The sequence below is a fragment of the Asterias rubens genome, chromosome 6 (genome assembly GCF_902459465.1).
Source record: "Asterias rubens chromosome 6, eAstRub1.3, whole genome shotgun sequence".
NCBI lineage: Eukaryota > Metazoa > Echinodermata > Asteroidea > Forcipulatida > Asteriidae > Asterias > Asterias rubens.
The window spans coordinates 14,074,959-14,096,094 of record NC_047067.1 but is presented as its reverse complement, the minus strand read 5'-3'; the positions used below and the strand labels follow the sequence as shown (position 1 = coordinate 14,096,094).

The 21,136-nt window shown below is 36.5% G+C and overlaps 1 protein-coding gene across 1 annotated transcript in view; it reads left to right on the top strand.

The window, feature by feature from the left end:
* LOC117291738 (carboxy-terminal domain RNA polymerase II polypeptide A small phosphatase 1-like) overlaps window positions 1–21,136 on the top strand; it is a 40,363-nt gene that overhangs the window by 7,611 nt on the left and 11,616 nt on the right. Inside the window, exons 2-4 of the mRNA XM_033773610.1 lie at window positions 1,131–1,258; window positions 3,609–3,644; window positions 10,935–11,036. Coding sequence (XP_033629501.1) covers window positions 1,131–1,258; window positions 3,609–3,644; window positions 10,935–11,036 — 266 coding nt within the window. The remainder of the gene's footprint in view (window positions 1–1,130; window positions 1,259–3,608; window positions 3,645–10,934; window positions 11,037–21,136) is intronic.

Here is a 21,136-nt window from a genome sequence, read left to right as displayed (position 1 = left end):
GTGGTTGGTAAGCCCATAGCCCACATTAATAATAGGCAGTTATAAACTACAAGGTGACCATGCCAATATTGTCATAAGCTTCATTCTATTTGTTGTACATGGGGCCCCGAACATTGTACACTACAATGTGGAATTTGAACTGGTGATGATAGCGCAAGGACTTTTACAAAAGACTGTCCCCTAAAAATGTCACAACAACTGGCAGCTAACAGTACATGTCCTTGCATGTTGTACACTCCAAGGAGTGTGCGGAGACCTGTTAAAAGTTGGCTCTTTGTGTGCACATGATGCATAGCAACTTTGGATTAGTGATTTAGCATCTTGAAAACTTGTTTCCTTTCTCTATGGTGACACAGTGTTTTTTTTATGTGCTGGTCATGCTTGAGTTCTTTATCAGTTGACTGCAGATATGTTGATATGATAATGAATGCGTTACATATGATATTGTAATTAACCTTTTTTTTCATGGGGAGCTTAGTTTTTCCTTGATGATTCTAGGGGGTTGGGTTGAGCTGGGGGTTGGAAAGGTGATTCATCTCGAATAAGTTTAAAGACATTGTCAAGGACCAGTCTTCTCACTTGGTGTATTATAACAAATCTGTGAAAATATGAACCTAATTGGTCGTCAAAGTTGCTAGAGAATAATGGAAGAAAAAAACGCCCGTGTCGCACACGTTGCATGCTTTCAGATGCTTGAATTTGAGACCTCAGCTGAGGGATCAAATTCAATTAAAATATTTTAGTGAGAAATTACTTTTTTTCTTGAGAACCACTGTATATATAATATACTTCAGAGGGAGCTGTTTCTCACAATGTTTTATACTTCTAACAGCTCTCAATTGCTTGTTACCCAAGTAAGTTTTTATGCTAACAATTATTTTTCAAGAGTTTTTACCAACAGTGTCCAGTGCCTTTAATTGAACTTGGCCCAATTTCATAGAAATGCTTAAAGTGTTGATTTTGTGCTTACTTCCCGAGTTTCAATTTTTATAGCACTGCTAACGGTAAGCACACAAAAAGGCATGCCAACCTTCTGGTGATGAGCAAGTTTGCTAAAGATTTGGTTTGATTATTAAATGCTTTGTGAAAGTTTTCATGACTTTATATTATCCTTTCTTTTCCCTCCCCAGCACAAACAACAGCAAGGAAACCTAGAAGTAGAAGCTTACATGTACTAAGTTCATTCTTCTGCTGTTTCGGATCAACGAGTCGAACGCCGCCCACCCCAGTTGCACCTCCTGAGGAAAATGGACAAAAGGTAAGGGTAGGAGTTGCAAGGTTCCATTTTTGGCGCTTCCAAGACCTTGTTTTTTGGGGTACATCTTGGAGCAAGTTCGAGTGCGCAAGTTTAGTCGACTACTGACCGGCAACATACATGCGCAGTAATGCACTCACTCTACGACTCATATGGAAGTCTAGTCAACAATAGGTGCGACGGTGTTCAACACTCACTGGTTCCCCTTTGCACTTTACACATGTTAGCATGGAACAGGCTATTGGGACCAGAAACCATGGTCATCAGGCTGGTTCCAAATGGTCGATCACACTAGTCAACCAATGGTAGGCTAGCCTGGGTTTGAGTCAAAATAGTCAACCTTAAGTTAACCACGGTGTGCACTTGAACTTGCTCTAGGTTTGAAAAATGTTACTTAAGCAGTTTGAATTGTGCTCTGGAAGCCATTTTGAAGCTGTGTGTTTGAATCATTAGCCTGCAGCAACAGTCACATACTTACACTATATTCAAAAGTCAATCCAAGAATTGCTTGACTTGGGCAGCTGTTTTTTTTTTTTCATGCGTAAACCCGCATTCCTGAAAAATAACCCATAGCGTCCACACCAATTTTCAGGGTGCCCTGTGCTTTTTGCGATGGTGCCATTTGCAATGTTCCAATTACAAATTAAAATTGTCCTCATAGAAGTAAGCCCCTCTGCCAGGGAATTGTTTTTGTGCCCCTTCAAGAACAAGATTTCAAGACCTGAACACGGATAGGCCTTGCCATTTGTTTGGTCTGTTTGCATTGACTCTAGTTTGATTATTGTTTATTACCTCTTCATGTTCGATGTAAATATTATGTCATTGAACATATTTCAAAAGAATGGGGCATTCTGTCTCCTTAAAGATAAGATTCCAAATTGTGTAGAACTCCTTCCCAGTCAAGACCATTTGTTTTGGTTTTTATTTGCATGTACATGTATGTATACCATGATGTATTAACTCTTCATTATTCTACAACATGTACATGTAACTGCAATTCATTCACCCAAACCATGCATGGTAAACTACCGTTATCACCCAGATTTGTGGCAGCTGCTGCATACTGAGCACATAGGGTCTATTCCACTGAAGCAGTGTCGCAAAGTGTTAACTAACCAAGTTTACGACAAAGCTGCATAATTTTTATTTTCCACGGTAGCGCAGAGTTGAACAAGCTTGCATATTAGGCCGATACGTTGCACCAAATAAAACAAAAACAAACATCAAGATAAAACCATTTAGACTGCCCTAGACTGCACAGTAGTTTTTTTTTAAACCACAAGATACATGTAGATACTCAAGCAATCAAATTTTAAAGTTAAGGTCTAGAATGCCCGTACAAAAAAAAAAAAAAAATTCCTGTTTTTCATTTTCAAGATTATTTTGGCTTTTTTAATCTCAAATTAATCATTTGCGAGATCAACACCTTTTACTGCCCAATGGCTGATTTTTTTTGTGCAAATGTCTTTACCAAGTTGGTACAAAAAGAAATGGCCGAAATAAATTCACCAAAGAGTTGAGCGTACTTTTGCTGATTGTGGTTAGGTATGATGATATTTATGTCAAACATTAATTAATGCAGAGTGAGTACTGAACTGCCATTTGTCGATGCATTAAAAGCTCACATCAAATTTATTTATTGACTTTTAGACCTGTTGTATTATGTATGGGCAGTGCTTTATGTTTGCACCGATCCGTCCTATTGTACACATCTGCATAATGAATGAATATGCGAATATATTAAAAAGACGAACCCTTTTTGTGATATCTTTTTAAAATTTGAGAAAATCTTGTTCAAAATGTTAATGATCTTCCTGAAAGCCCCAGTGAAACAGTTACGCATACTCCTGTATGCGTCGTTTTGAAAGAGCAAGGGCACCAAGGCATTTTCTCCTTGGTTAAGGGCACCCTATGAGGGGGCATGGAGGCAATCGCCTTCGATACTTCAGTGTAGTATCAGTGCATCATGTCTAAGAATGTCCGAGAGGAACTCAAATTGAATTCTGGCAAATTGTAACCTTTTCCAAGCACTTAACTTGAGCAGCAGCCGTCCGAGAAAAATAATGTGCTTTTGATGCTACCGCTCTATCAAAGTCTCCTACTAGTACACACCCCCGCCTCCCCCAGCTCCCCCCCCCCCACCACCCGACAGCTTTTGATGTTCCAATTTTCACAGCATTCTGTGTTGCCTGTGACTCTGAAATTCATTGCACCTCCCATCAGTACATGTGAATGTGAGTGCGTGTGTATACTGTCTGTGTGTGTTGTAATGTATGTCCCATTCTTGTCGCTAATTCCGTGTCAGTTCGCTGTGCTTGACTCCTTCACTTTGTATACATTTGCTCTATTTCAGCTGCATGAGCCTGCATCAAGCTATGTCCCCTGTCCGGTAGGTGGTCACATGTATTATATTTTTTCATAAAAATCTAGTGCTGGCTGTTTGCAAGAAGGGGGGGGGGGGGGATTGCAAAATGATACAATCTTTAAAGGCACTGGACACTATTGGTAAATACTCAAAATAGTTGTTAGCATAAGAACTTACATGGTAACGAGTAATGGAGAGCTGTTGATAGTATTAAACATTGTGAGAAACGGCTCCCTCTTAAGTGACGTAGTTTTGGGTCTCAAATATTAAATTAAAAGACAGACCTAAAGCTTTTAATTAGGCATCTGAAAGCACACAAATTGGAGTAACAAAGGTTTTTCTTCTTTCAATATCCTCTTGCGCATCCGATGACCAGTTGAGTAAAAATGTTCACAGATTTGTTATTTTATGCGTAAATGTTGGGATACACCAAGTGAGAATACCGGTCTTTGACAATTTGGCCTACCAAAGGTGTGTCCAGTGCCTTTAAGTGTCCCCATGATCTACATGTACATGTTCTGTAGGTACCTAGTTTTAAAGCTGGTAAAAATAGCCCTGTAAATTGGACTCATGCAGTCAGCAGGAAATCAACATAAGGTTAACATGGGACGATACCAAGCGTAGCCATGTTTTGAGTGTAGAATCAGATACTGTCGGGATTTGCTTGCTAATTTCACGAGGGATTCATTTACTCAATGTAATTTTACTTGATGCGCAAAGATGGATTTGCTTTTGTGTTCTTGTCACTCAGCGCTATAAAGAGGTTAACAAAAACTTGGGTAAAAGGAAGAACAAAAGACGGAAAGAAAGAGCATGTCAACCTCATCAAGAACAATTTGTTATGACAGTGTATATTATATGAAGAAGACAAAAAAAAAAACACAAGAGGAAGTCAATAACCATTTGTGCATTGATACCAATAATGTACAGGTAGGTCATTTTGGTTGGTAAGCGGTAAGCAACAGCTAATTCTATTTGCTCATTTGTTTGAACAATTGTAAACGCTAAGCTGATGACGCTTAATTTTTTTGTGGGGGGGGTGTGATTTTTAAAGAATTAGACACCAAATTTTAGCACAGTATCTGGAATAGAACCATTCAAAGCACCGGTCAGAAACATTTATGTAGTGATTTTTTTCTCTCTTTACTATAATGGGTTCGACCAAACAGCCAGCATTTATCGTCCCTTTAGTGAGGGAAGAGTAGTGTGTGTTTTAACAAATAACAATCTTGCACAATGCACTTTCACATCACTTAAAATCATCACCCTGTTTATAGTGTTGTCATTTTCTTGATTCATAATCACCATAACAAAGGAATTAAAGCACCGTACATGTACACAATGGTTTCACAGCTTCCCAAATACCCGTATACATGTAAAAGCCCAAATTATCACGTTTTCCCCAGTTCATTAAAAATAAACATGCAAACCCTTATGCGTATCAATCAAATTCCACACTCAACGCCGTCACCCGTGGTGAAATCTAGGGATTGCGTTTTGGCGGTCGTAACCATTAACCATTTCGGTCATTGGCCAGTGGTTAATCCAAGGGCCAAATTCAACCCATACTTCATTGGTTACGACAGTTTTATGAATCGGATTCCTATGTGGACTATGCAGTGCGAGTTTTAAGTGGCGTGCGAGTGGTGAAATATTCAGAATTTTTTAGATTTGTTTTGACTGCTGAAACGGCTAACCATAGGCGGACTGTAGCAGGGTACATTCTTTTACCAGGGCCCAATTTAAGAAAGTACTGCTTGACTAATTGCTTAGCTGAGCAAAAATTGAGTGGGACACCAGGCACAACAATGTAAAGTTAATGTAATTTTGGCTGGTTGACCGTTTCTGTTAAGCAATATTCTCTGTGCCAAGCAAGTTTTGTGCCTGTGTACAGGCTGTTAAGCAATATTTTCTGTGCCAAGCAAGTTTTGTGCTTGTGTACAGGCTTCATGATACAGGGCCCTGATGTTACTGAGCAATTTGACACTGATTTACACAAATAATAATTGTTTATTCTTCATTTTAAATTTGACATGCAATCTCAAAATGCTGTATTCAATCACAACAAATACAGTAAATCAGTAAACAAAATAATGAATGTTTTTATACACCATATAGAGTGCAAGCACTATGTGAAAAAAATAAAAAGCCACGATCACAAACAAAACTGGTTATAATAAAGGTGTATAGTGTAAATGTATTATTAAGTTGCAAAAAAAACCACAACTATAAAACAAGTAAACAGACAACAGTTTTAAAATATTGTTTAGGAGTAGTACCTTTTAAAAAGAAATGTCTACTGCTATCTCGCTCTTAAAGACATTGGACACTATTGGTAATGGTCAAAGACCAGTCACTTCACTTGTATCTCAACATGTGCATAAAATAACAAACCTATGGAAATTTGAGCTCAATTGGTCGTTGAAGTTGCGAGATAATAATGAAAGAAAAAACACCCTCGTCAGACGAAGTTGTGTGCTTTTAGATGGTTGATTTCGAGACCTCAAGTTCTAAATCTGAGGTCTCGAAATCAAATCCGTGGAAAATTACTTCTTTCTCGAAAACTATGTTACTTCAGAGGGAGCCGTTTCTCACAATTTTTTAGACTATCAACCTCTCCCCATTACTCGTCACCAACTAAGGTTTTATGCTAATAATTATTTTGAGTAATTACCAATAGTGTCCACTGTCTTTAACCCTCCCTCAATAAGGAAGTTTGTTCAACAGAGCGGGTGAGTAAATCGAGATGGCACGAATAGTTTCTAATTAAACCAAGAGAATAGTACGCCAATTTTACACCATTTACTCACTGGTTGATTTGCAATGAATAATCTACACAGTGATACATTTATAGCATTGCAATATCAAGTTCTAACACAGTCGTGCAGTTGTAGGCAAATTTCTATACCTTCTAAGGAGGTAATTTAAATATAGATCCCTGTCCTAAAGGAACTACACCTTTAATACGTACACCAAATTTGTTTTGAAATGTGTGTTTGGATATGAACTATACAATGTAGGTTTAACGCCAGCTTACATATTTACATGTGCAAACAAGGAACATACATGTATGTACACGGGCAGTGTACATTACACACACTTGGCCAATACTAGTATTTAAACAAGTGCTGCACGTTCAGAGTACATAGTGCATTCAAGTTTTGATTTGCTGTTTGTTATGGGTCGGGAAAAGTTTGAATCTGAGCTCATGAGCATGTGATTTAAACATCAGATAAAAAGTTGCCAATTTGAAACACACCTCTATGAACTTTTGTGTATTGTACCAAGCAGTATGCATCAATGTGCTTTTAAGAACATGTGAATGGATTTTAAAGCATTAGGATAGTTTGGTTGTTAGGTATTAGGCTAGGATAGTATTAATCGTCAGGGGGGAGGGGGGGGGAACAATTAATATCAATATGACTACTAAGGTACAGTGTGCTGTTCCAAGCCTGGAATAACATGCAGGCCTTGAAAGCCAGCCTCTGTTGCCCTGTTTTTGGCCTTGATGCCCCTTCAAAATGAAAATGGCCTTGCCCTTTCAAAGATGAAACTCAAGACCTATAGATGGAGAATGTATAAATCTTTGACAATTATCCAAGTCGATTAACATACCCCTGACTGTTACCTCGCTAGATATTCGCTGCATTTCAGGACCAGACATCACTGCCTATTCCGATTGGGCAGCAATCAAAACAACATGCTATATACGTTGTTTGCGTGCACAAAAATAAAAGAGAAAATATGACCCGTTGAGATTTTCACCTAGGTTGATTTCTTGAATGTGTACGTATGTACATTACATTGTCTCTTCCAGAAACTATTTAATAATAATAATAATAATAATAACGTCTTCTATAGCGCTGGTATCCACAAAAAAAGTGCTCATGGCGCTTGCTACAATAAAACAAAATTTCCCTTTTGGTTGTCCTCGTTATCCTCCAGCGGTGCAAAGACCAAGAAAAATTAAAAAGTCCAATGTCTATTGAATGTTACTGAAATATTTTTGAAAAAAGATGGGTCTTCAGGTTTCTTTTTGAAAGTGTGTATTGTCTGGATGGCTCTGTTGGAATGGAGGACTGCCATCAGGATCACATGGCATCATGGCAGCCATACTGGTTGTACATTGATGAACTCTAACCCAGTTACTGCACACTTCTTCGCACTGGCCGTCACATCACATTATAGTAACGGTGGGGCTCTTTGCGATATTTCAATCGCGCGTTCGCTTGCAGTGATTGGGTTCGAGATCATCATTCTTTTTACAGCTATAGACCTGCTATATGACAGGGTCCCTTTAATGCATCAGAAACTGCAACACGGCCACGAAAAATAAATAACATGTTGCTCGTCCTCGCCCGCTCCGAAAAAAGAAGCTATTTCAAATGTGTCCTTAATTTTTATTGAGCAGCTTCATCATCTTTCTTTCATGTAGGCCTAAAATATTACAATTTCCCAACACAAAGATCTTGAGAAAATCACAATTTTCTTTGAAACATTTTGCCATAAATCTTTGCACCAGGGCGTGATGCCACACACACAGAATAATTTTGGAGCAAAAGCAGGGACTCTTGGAAAGAATAAAAAATTTGTATCGAAATGGACACAGAACGTGTCGACTTTAAACTGAATTTGAGGACATGCCGTAAAACCATAAAACCATCTTCAAATACGATATGGCGGTCATCTTACATGTACATGTAGATGGTTGCCTTTTTGAAAAAGATAACACAAAAATTGAAAATAACAAACAACAAGGACCTCCCTCTACATGTTATTTATTTTACTTGGCCCAATTATTATCCGTGAACTTTTGCTACAGTACCAGGACTACCCCCACATGTTGATAAGAGATTATTGTTCAGGGTTTTTAATCCAGGCAAAAAATGTGTAAATGTTTTTGATATGGCCCTGTATTGACCTTACTTTTTTCAGTGTAATATGATGGTACTTTATTATTATAATTATTGTAACAACGTGGGTGTTTTTAGCATTTTTTAAATACCTCTAGTTTTAGTTGACAGATATGGCGCCTTAGTTTATAACCTAATTACTATGGTTATTAATATTCACAACATGTAAACAGTACAGGTACTATGTACAGTACAGTTGTTGTACTGCACATTGTACTATATACATAAATGTACTTGCACCGACAGCCAATACAAAGAAGACAAAAATTATTTGTGTATAACTTCAGATGAAATTCACAAAAATTTGCAAGATAATATCAATGCTCCAGATTGCTTTTAAAATCCAGACAAGTAACAAGTAGAAAACACTCAGAGGACCTCATTTCTATTGAGTGTGCTTTGGCCAAATTTAAAGACACTTGACACTATTGGTAATTGTCAAAGACCAGTCTTCTCACTTGCTGTATATCACCATATGCATAAAATAATAAACTTGTGAAAATTTGAGCTCAATTGGTAATCAAAGTTGCGAGATAGTAATGAAAGAAAAAACACCCTTGTCACACGAAGTTGTGTGCTTTCAGATGGTTGATTTCAAGACCTTAAATTCTAAATCTGAGGTCTCAAAATCAAGTTCGTGGAAAATTACTACTTTCTCGAAAACTATTCCACTTCAGAGGGAGCCGTTTCTCACAATGTTTTATACCATCAACCTTTCCCCATTACTCATTACTGTGCAAGGGTTTATGCTAATAATTATTTTGAGTAATTTCCAATAGTATCCACTGCTAGGGCCACTGATTTTCCGCGATCGCGGAAAACGGACGGAATTCGCGGAATCCGCCCTTTGAAACGGAAAACGGGATTTCAGAAAATTTGATTTTTTTTTTTTTTCTTTTTTTTTCTTGACGCCAAAACTATTGAAATTGCATTCTTTATTAAGATTCTTTTTGTTAAACTAAAAAGGCATCAGAAATCAGACCATTAAAAAGTACGAGATCGTAACCGTGGATCATTCTGTTCTACTTCACACCATCCTCAATGTTTACACACATGATGTACACACGTTGTTAACATGGTTAAGCGAAGGGCATTATTCGCGGCACGTTTTAAACATTTTTTGTTCACCAAAATTGCATTTTCTCCCTCTATTTTACCAACAATAATACACAAACTAGCTTACCTATGATCTATAAGAACACATACAATGTTTTTTCATCTCGGAAAGGTCTAAAATAAAACCGTAAACTGTCAACATTCTGTCGCCAAAGCGAAAACAAAATGGCTGACATTTTGTTTGTGGATGGAGAATGGTCACGTCCATAGACTTGTTCCCAAGTCTTTGATCATGCTGAAACAGCGCCCTCTTGTGGATACACTCCTGTCATTAGCCTACAATGTGGCTGATGCAAAGAATCAACTGCAGTTTTAGACTTGGAATCAAGTCTATCACATCATGTGCATTGATACTGCAGTCACAGTGCAACCTTTTTAGAACAGCAGTATACAAAATAATCCACAATTATAAAAAAAAGTATTTTTTTGAAATTATTCAGTTCAAATGAACATTTTACGAAGTCAACAGTGCAACTTATCTCAAATTGATTTTTATAAGTGTGTCCCTGGGTATTAAACAACCTTTTATCTAATTAAAAAAGCATGAAACGGAATTTTTTGTGCCTGAAACGGAATTCATGTTTTTGCCAAACGGAATTTGCACTTTTCTGAAACGGAAAATCAGTGGCCCTACACTGCCTTTAAAATTCCTTAAACATTTCAGCGTACACAGGATTTCAGATCCAACAAACTACACATACTTTAAGACAATGCTTACATAATGATTTTTTTTTGGCTGAGGTTTTTATAGAAAGGGCTTACTATAAACAATGAGTGCATCTTATACAGAACATGTGTGCACCTCTTACTTCGTTTGGTTGCGGAACTTACATGTATTTCACACACTAACAGCTTTATTGTTATAAAGTGCACTCTAGTCTTAGAGTAGGTCCGAGACTCAGAATTTAATGAGTGGAATCACAAATGACAATGATTTATTTAAAATTTGCTGTGAGGACACATTTTTCCACTTATGAGATTAGATTAGATGAGTAGATTAGATTAGATGAGATTTATTTATTCATCATGTAAACATGAAAATATTTTCCCCCAAAATACAGACCTAAAAATAATCAAAATAATACAATCAAGCGTAGGTAACAGTATCACGAAGCGTTAAAACACCATTACCAAAACAAACATTTCGCACAACGATAACAAATGAAAAGAAAACTGGGTGTTCGCCAGGGTGCAGCGCCCTCTTGAGCAACAGTTGTATTAAGCAATAGTTACTTTCCTGTTACTTTACTCTTCTTCCATGGTAACCCTTCTTTTCTCTCTGCAGACCACTCACAAGTACCTGTTGCCACCGTTACGACACATCGACGCCCACAAAAACTGTATAGTCATCGACCTAGATGAAACCCTTGTACATAGTTCGTTTAAGGTGAGTTTTTAAATTTGTAAAACTTAACCCATGTTCCCATTGGACTTTTTCTTCCGCTGCCACGCGGAAAGTTGCCGTGACTGGCTTTGGTGGAATTCTACCTTGCGTTCGCACTTGGACTTATGTGGTCGCGGTAGGTTTACAGGGCATAGCTGTTCCCTTGTACTTTTTAGCAGCCCTGTTATGTTACCAAGGCTGCATGGATGTCTTCCGCGACTTCTTTTGCCTGTTAGTTTTACATCACGGTTGCCAAAGTTGTCAAAGAGGGCAGTTTACCATGAATTCCCATTGGATTTAAATTTGTCATTCTACAGAAAATTTGTGATTCTTTACAAAAATGCGAACACAGCTTTAGAGAATTTCATATGAGATTGTTTACCAGATTTGAAATGTATGGCTAGTCCTAAGTTAGGTTGGACGTGTAACTCTTCCTTACTTGAGATAAGACTAGTCCTACCTGTGTGAAATCCACCCTTGTAGGGATGTGAACATCAGACTTTCATGTGAATTTAGACCTTTTTATGTCTGCTTGATTAAAACAAAAAAGGTAGCTAAAATTTCTTTGCAAATAAATCCTTAGTTGCCCTTGTCTTGGGCTTGGTGCCCCTTCAAAATACTCTTATAGACTTTAAGATTTTCCAAAGGAAGTGCCCTTTGCAAAAAAAAAAAAAAAAGGCCTTGCCCTTTCAAAGATGGAATTCCAGGCCTGTTCTCATGTAATCCCCAAAGCATTAATACGTCAAAGAAATGTTATCCTATACACTTCCTGGTTGAGCTGAGAATAAGACAAATTATCCCACAGTTTTATAGACTGTTGAAAGAAACATTTTCTCCGAATTTATGGATTGGGTAAAAAAAATCCCACCTTATTCCTTATATCAATAGTGTTGTTGCTTTGCTGTTGCAATTGACCTTTTGTGTCGAGACTATTGAATTGAATGAAGCCTTGAGCGTTGTCTGTCTGGATTCATTTGGGGGTGGAGGGGAGGGGGGAGGTCGGGTTTATAAACACACTTCTACAATTCCCTGGCTTTTGTGTATTAAGTAATTTACAGCACCCTCCTTATCTTTCTGACCATAAGGTCACAGGTGACACAGAATGTCAAAGGTCAAACCAGTTGTGCAATGTCTGAATATTGTAACACTGGCATTACAATGAGCTGTCGTTGAGAATTTCCCTTTTGCAGTGTTCTCTGATCCAAGGAATGAATTTCTTAAGGGAGGTTAAGGGAATTGCACGGCAATGATTTTTCATAATGTTGCTGGATAACAAATACAATTTTGGGTGTAAAAATGGTGTAAAATAGAGGCCAAAAATGTTTTGAAACACAATGAGCTGCTTTTGCAGCATTGTTTGGTCAGATAATGTACGAATGAATATCTTAAGGGAAGTTTCAGGAATTGCGTGGCAATGAATTTTCATAATGATACTGTAAACAAATGACATTTTTCCGCAAACTATGTTTTGAAAGAGAGTAACATGTACTAAGAAAAAATCAATGGCGTAAAAGAGAGGCCAAAAATTTACGAAAATGTTATCAGTCCTGGATGTCTGTTGGGCTTTGTTCCCTGCTAATAACATTTTACTTTTATCAATCATGCAGCACTGGAAATTTTTTCTTCAGTGTCTGATTAAGGGTTTGGGAATAAATTCTTGGAGGTCTAAAGAAGGTTGACAATTTTGTTAAGTTAAGCCCCTTTCACACAAGAGCAATTTGGCAAGGGTCCCTTGCTTAAAGGCAGTGGACACTATTGGTAATTGTCAAAAACTAGCCTTCACAGTTAGTGTATCTCAACATTATGCATAAAATAACAAACCTGTGAACATTTGAGCTCAATCGGTCATCGAACTTGTGAGATAATAATGAAAGAAAAAACACCCTTGTCACATGAAATTGTGTGCGTTTAGATGGTTGATTTCGAGACCTCAAGTTCTAAATTGGAGGTTTCGAAATCAAGTTCGTAGAAAATTACTTCTTCCCGAAAACTATGGCACTTCAGAGGGTGCTGTTTCTCAAAATGTTTTATACCATCAACCTCTCCCCGATACTCGACACCAAGAAAGGTTTTATGCTAATAATTATTTTGAGTAATTACCAATAGTGTCCACTGCCTTTAATTGAACATTTTACAAAATGTACCTGTGCGAAAGGACAACAATATTATACTGCTGTCCAAGGTACATTGTATCTTGTAAAATTGTCAAACAATTGCTACATTTTACAACCGTGCTAAATTTAAGCCAGGGACCCCAGTTAAATTGCTCTCATTTGAATATCACTTCAGAGGCTAGTCGAGCTGATACAAGCATACATTTACATGTACATGTAACTTATGTGAGAAGCCATGTTATAATAAGGTGAAGCGTGATAAGAAATGATCATTAGACTTGAGTCAGTCTGTTAATGGCATACTGCTACAAGTAGCTTAAAAAGTAGCTAAAAAATATGGGGGGGGGGGTGACCCAGAAGACTTGCACAGAACTGCCAACTTTCTGGATTCTACAGAAAGTTCTCTGAAAATTTAAGAAATCTCTCCATGTCCTTATTAAAAAACAATATTGAAATTCTCCCTGATTTTGTAAACCTTTTCTATATAATGTTGAATACGTGTATGTACTTAATGTAATTCTAAATACTCAATCTCTCCCTGATTGTTGTACAACGCCACCCTGATTGCAAGATGCAAAATGTTGGCAGCTGTTAATCTATAAGAAATTTGCATACATTAAGTGCAACGTGAACGTCTTTGGAGTGCAGGTCATCAAGATCCAGTTTGTGATAGCTTTCCAATGTCTGATTATGATTAAATGAAGATATGAATGGCATGTTGTCTCATTAAAGGCACCGGACACTATCGGTAATTACTCAAAATAATTGTTAGCATAAAAAACTTAATTGGTAACAAGCAATGGAGAGCTGTTGATAATATAAAACATTGTGAGAAACGGCTCCCCCTGAAGTAATGTAGTTTACGAGAAAGAGGTAATTTCTTATAAACTGAAATATTAAAAGACTTCAGGTCTAAAGCCTTTTAACGGCATCTGAAAGCACACAAATTTGTGCAGCAATGGTGTTTTTTCTTTCATTACTCTCTTTCTTGCAACTTCGATTAACAATTGCACTGGACACTATTGGTAATTACTCAAAACAATTGTTTGCATTTAGAACTTTGTAACAAAGAAATGGACAGCTGTTGATAGTAAATACTATTGCGAGAAATGGCTCCCTCTGAAGTTGCGTAGTTTTTGGTCTCTCAAATATTAAAATAAAAGACATCGGGCCTAAAGCCTTTTGTTGGGCATCTGAAAGCACACCAATTTGTACAACATGGGTGTTTTTTGTTTCAATATTCTCTTGCAAATTCAATGACCAATTGAGTCCAAATGTTCACAGATTTGTTATGTTGTTTTATGTTGGGATACACCAAGTGAGAATACTGGTCTTTGACACAAAGGTGTTCAGTGCCTTTAAGTAGTATTTTGTGGTGTCCCCCCCCCCCCCTAAAATTTTAACAGCAGAAACTATTTTATTTGTAAATTGACAAGAACTCCAAAAACTGAAAACAGTGTACATGTGTACACTCTGTACCTTTAAAGGGAAGGTTCACGTTTGGTAATTACTCAAAACAAATATGAATTTAAAAACTGCCTTGGTAACGAGCATTGGAGCTCTGGTGATAGTATAAAACATTGAGACAAAACTGCTCCCTCTGAAGTAGCGTAAATTTTGAGAAAGAGGTAATTTCTCACTAAAATATTAAAAGACTTCTAGCCAGATCTCTTTTATTACTATCTCTGAAAGCACACAAATTCGTCCAACAAGGGTGTTTTTTATTTCATAATTTTCTCGCAACTTCGACGATCAATTGAGCCCAAATTTTCACAGACTTGTTATTTTATGCATAAATGTTGGGATACACCAAGTGAGAAGACTGGTCTTTGACAAGTTACCAAACGTGTTCAGTGCCTTTAAGTGACTGGTACTTTGTTCTTTTGGTTGACCAGCAGTGTTGGGACGGATGACTCACGCACATCCTGTTCTTATTCTTTAATAAAACACATTTAAATACATAGGGTTCCAGGAAGTGTAAATCCTCTAACGAAAACAAAATGTTAAATCACAACACTGTTTCCCTCTCACATCTGTTTTTGAGGTCCCAGCATCCAGTCACAATGCACGGTGTCACTGCTGCCTCAGTAGTTTTGGCATAGATTTTTAGCATTGGAAACTTTATTCACATATTGCATTCAGGATGTTATTCTGTTATTACTGAGTTTACTTTACTCAAGGAACCTACTGTCAGTGTCACAGAAGCATCCATACAGTAGTCTGGTTCAAACCACAGACACTGAAGGATGAAGAAAACTAATGAGCCTGATGCTGAATACAAAATAAAAATGTGTTAACCCAAACCCTAACGAGAAAATATTTGATCATTCACTGCATCAAGAACTAGTAAAGTAGGAAAATACATTCATCAGCCGGATTCAGCAGGTATTTAGCCAATCTGTCTCATTCAAACATTGGTTTAACGTTTGTGATTAAACGAGTTGCACAAATCAAGAAGTTGTGATTGAGTAACTAGAAGACAGACTGACACTTATTCTGGTCATGGAGGATTCAAACCCACAAGCTCGTACATGTACCAGGGCTGTATGCTTCGTTTTTGAAAGGGCAAGGGCACCGAGGCAATTTCTCTTTGGCAAAGGGCACCCTATAAGGAAATTTTAAATTTCTACTAGAGCATTATGGCAAGGGGCAACGGAGGCAACATCAGGCCTGTACACAGTAGTTGTAAGCCCTGCAGTCTAACCACTAGACCTTAATGATGCCAAAACAGGTTTATCAGGCCTGATACTTCACAGGGGCAACCAAGGCGATTGCCTCCATGTCCCCTGGTCATTGCCTTGGTGCCCTTGAAATGCTCGAGTAGAAATTTACAATTTCCTTATAAGGTGCCCTTTACCAAGGAGAAAATGCCTTGGTGCCCTTGACATGCTCCAGTAGAAATTTACAATTTCCTCATAAGGTGCCCTTTACCAAGGAGCCTTGGTGCCCTTGAAATGCTCCAGTAGAAATTTACAATTTCCACAAAGGGTGCCCTTTACCAAAGAGAAAATGCCTTGGTGCCCTTGCCCTTTCAGAAACGAAGCATACAGACCTTGGTTTATCGATCAATCAACCCAATATTAATCCTCCCACATGCTTTTTTTGCCCGTGTGGGTGATATACGGATAAAAAAGTCAATGCCTCTTGCGTATTCAGTCAAAGGTCATGGAGTATTATGTGTTGGCATGACCCCTCTAGCTACAGACAAATAATATATCAAACTACAAGGTTAGGATGGGGTTCATGTGCCTTCTGGTAAATAAAGGGGACAAATTATGGAATTTTAAGTCAGGGCCTGGGAACGATTAAAGGGGCAAACAATAGGATTTGTTATCGATTCAGTATAGCATTTGAAGCGGCAGGCAGGAAGAAAATAGCAAAAATAGGATTTGTTATCAATTCAGAATAGCATTAGAAGTGGCAGGCAGGACAAAATAGCAAAAAATAGTGAATGGGTAAAAACCAAATTTAATATTCTTTATCCCCGATGCAAATTTAACATCTATTAAAATTTAACATCTATTGAAAATAGTAGGCCCATTTGTTATCGATTCACAAGCATTAGAAGTGGCAGACAGGGCAAATAAAAAGCAAACATAGGATTGTTTAACATCCAGTACTAGCATTAGAAGTGGCAGGCTGGAAAAAATTGCAAAAATAGTTTTTTTTATCCAATCCAGAACTAGCTTTAGAAGTTGCGGACAGGGAAAAATAGCAAAAATAGCACTTGTTATCAATCCAGTACTAGCATTAGAATTTGATGGCAGACAAAAACGGCAGCAGTTAGATTTGTTATCAATCCAGTACTAGAATAAGAAGTGGCTTTAAGCTAATTTTCATTTCAAAAGGTGGTTGCTTTTGTGAGACATCTGGAGCGATACAATAATCCTCAATAGGAATCCACAATCTAAGAAATGTTACCCAGTAACGCTTCTCCGAATCAACTTCAAGCCTAGCAACTTCAATTCAATTAAATTCAATTTAATTCAAAAAACTTTAACCATCCTCAATTGGCAATAACATCAGTTGGCCAGCTCCATATAAAACATTAACGATATCTTTTACATAACCACATTGTACATAGAAGTTAAAGCCATTATACACTTTCGGTAAACAGTATTGTCCAATTCCCACACTTCGTGTATCACAACTTATATATAAAATAACGAACCTGTGAAAATTTAGGTTAAATCGGTCATTGGAGTCAGGAGAAAATAACGGGAAAACCCATTCTTGTTTCCGCGCGTTTCGCCGTGTCATGACATGTGTTTAAAATAAATCTGTAATTCTCGCTAACGAGAATTTATATTGTTTTAATGTTTTCTCAAAAAGTAAAGCATTTCATGGAACAATATTTCAAGAGAAGTCTTTCACCATTAGTTTCTGTAAACCCTGTAAATTATTTGTAAATCTGTGAACTTTTTTTTTTCCTGTACTGAAAGTGTATAATGGCTTTAAATGTTTCTCAAAAAGCTTTTTACTATTGAAAGACACTGTTTTAAATAATAGGCTTCCAACCAAAAGTTTTGATGGTCATTCGTTTTTTTAAGGAGTGATTACCAATTGTATACAACTACAGCTTCCCTTTAAAGACACTGTGATGTTTATGTTTAGAATATAAATTTTTATCGACTGCAGTCAGCGGGGACTTGTTGTTCATTTTTTGGGTCTCTCTGATCCAACCTTGGTCCTTAAAGGCACTAGACACTATTGGTAATTACTAAAAAATAATTAGCATAAATCTTACTTGGTAATGAGCAATGGAGATAATGTTGATAGTATAAAATATTGTGAGAAACGGCTCCCTCTGAAGTAACATAGTTTTTGAGAAAGATGTAATTTCTCGCTCTTTTCTTCAAATACTTCAGGTCAGAAGCCTTTTATTAGGCATCTGAAAGCAGACAAACTGGTACAGCAATGGTGTTTTTTCTTTCATTGTTTTCTTGCAACTTGATGACCAATTGAGTCCAAATTTTCACAGATTTGTTATTTTGTGCATGTTGGGAAACACCAAATGAGAATACTGGTCTTTGACAATAACCAAAGGTGTCCATGCCTTTAAAGATATTGTGATGTTCATGTTTAGAATAAAAATTTATCGACTGCAGTCAGTGGGACTTGTTGTTCATCGGGGCTCTCTGATACAACCTTGGTGCTGAAAATGACTCTCTACTCTGATGTGCCGTCTCTAACCAAGTAGATTCTGAACCTTGAAGGGGTGTGAAAGCTCTCCCACCCTCACTCCTCAGGCCTAACCCTCCCCTCCTCCCCTGTAATTTCTCCTCCCCTAAAATCACTGCCCAGGATTAATCCTTCTTCACAGTGAAGGACCCTGCAGTTGTGTGATTATTACATTGGAATATTTACCGTAGATTGCGACTGTTTTGATTTCGGTCTCAGGGGAGGCCATTTGTCTTCCATAACCGCCCACTCGGTGTGAACATTGGACTATTTCTTTTCCATTGAATTCTTTGTGCTGTTGACACACCAGAAAGGCAGTGATACAAATAATATTTTTATGATACAAGTTCATCTTGTACAAGTAGACTGTACAATCAATGTTTATCTTGTGACATTGTTTGGGGTCATGGTATTTGAAATGTAGAGAAGTATTACAATTGATGATTTTTTATCTACTACATTAAAACAGGGCTCTCCCAGCATATTGTGCCAGCGCACGCGAATTGCGTGCCAATTTTGGCCAATATCGAACAAATTATAATAATAATAATATTAAACTGTAATGACAGAAACCAACTTGACTATTATTATTTTTATTTTATTTTTATTTTTCTTGGGGGGGGGGGGGTACTTCAGATCAAAATACATAAAAAAGCATGCATAGCGGTACATAAAACCAATTTTAAAAAGCAGATTGCACAATAGGACTTCTGAAAAATAAAGAATGAAATAAAAAACATTTCAGGGACCTCGTTCCAATTCAGCGTGCTTCAGCCAAACTTCCAAAATTTTGGTCTGAAATGCCCAACCGTTTTGGGAATCCTACGGGAGAATCCTGGTTTGAATATAAATTTTTAACAATTTAAAGTTGTCTATGCAGTTAACCCACTAACTAAAATGGAATGCCGATTTTGTAATGATTTGTTGTTGCTGAAATTGAGCTAATTAAATTGATTTGTTGACGATACCTTTATTATGTAAATCTAGTGCTGTAATGCTTATTTTATTAGTCCATAAATGTGTTTGAAATTACGAAAGGTTGACAAGGTGTTTACCTGGCAGTGTTTACTGTACAGAAAGGTCAATATAATTCTGGGCACACTCAACCACCTGGTAGTTCGCCTGCCACCTGGTGAACCATTGTGGTGTAGTTAATACATTATAATGTCCCATCTCTGTCGGACCGTTATTTATTATGTGGCTTCTGATTTGTGTGTCCAGTCTAAATATTTACTGAACCACAAGAACTGTTTAATATTGTAAACTAACTTAAAGGAACACGTTGCCTTTGATCGGGCGAGTTGGTCCATGAAAAGCATTTGAAACCGCTTGTTTTAAAAATTGATAAGGTTAGAAAGATTTTTTTTTAAGTAGAATATAATGTTTCACACAAACGTCCCTCGAAACTGCATGGTTTCCTCAACATTGTGAACTAACACGGTCAGCCATTTTGTGGAGTCAAGTTTTTTACTCCCAACAAATGGCGGACCGTGTTACAATGTAGTTTGCAAGGTAAAAGGAAAACCGTGCAATTTCGAGGCATGTTTGTGTGAATCATTATATTCTACTTGTTAAACATCTTTTTAACCATACCGATTTCACAACGGTTTCAAATGCTTTTTATTGACCAACTCGACCGATCCAAGGCAACGTGTCCCTTTAATTTTGTTTTTAACCTTAATACATGTACACGGATGTGTGTTAACACTGTATACTCTTGAAAATGTAGAAAAAATGTCAAGCCTTTAGCCCCACATACATTCATTGTTTTCACCCTTGCACGATTTTGTATGAGCACTGTATACTCACTCAGTACTTTCATGTGTTCTGTGAAAAAATCATAGGCATATTACAAGAAAACACCTTTGTAGTTCTGTTGAGCCATTTTGTTGAGTCAAGTTTTTGACTCCATAAAATGGCCCACTGTACTTTCCAGCCATGTTTGTGTAGATCATTATGTTAGACTTTAAAAACATCTTTCCAACCTTATCGACTTCAAAACAAACAGTTTCAAATGATTTTCATAGACCAACCGAACCATGGTAACGTGTCCCTTTAATAAAGAAGAAGACAGAATTTATTTTAAATTTATAATTCTGAATAGCCCCTAAGTTGGTGTCTTCACTGTCGCTAGACAAGACAATTTGAACGTTTTTTCTTGATGAAGTTATGGTAATCTTCAGAATGCATGGATGCATAATTATAAAAGGCGATACAAAAATTACAAAATAATCCTGGGAGTAATTACTTCATGTAATACATAAATTATATAAAGAGTGTCTGGACGAGCAAAGTATGAATTCATAATATTCACAAACCATATGATAATAATAATAATAATAATAATAATAATAATAATAATAATAATAATAATAATAATAATAATAATAATAATAATAATAATAATAATAATAATAATAATAATAATAATAATAATAATAATAATAATAATAATAATAATAATAATAATAATAATAATAATAATAATAATAATAATAATAATAATAATAATAATAATAATAATAATAATAATAATAATAATAATAATAATAATAATAATAATAATAATAATAATAATAATAATAATAATACTAATAATAATAATAATAATAATAATAATAATAATAATAATAATAATAATAATAATAATAATAATAATAATAATAATAATAATAATAATAATAATAATAATAATAATAATAATAATAATACAGCATTTATATAGCCCATTCTGGGTCACAGATCCCTTGATGCAATTTAAAAATACTATATTTACAAAGATACACTTTGACAAAAATAACAGGTCAG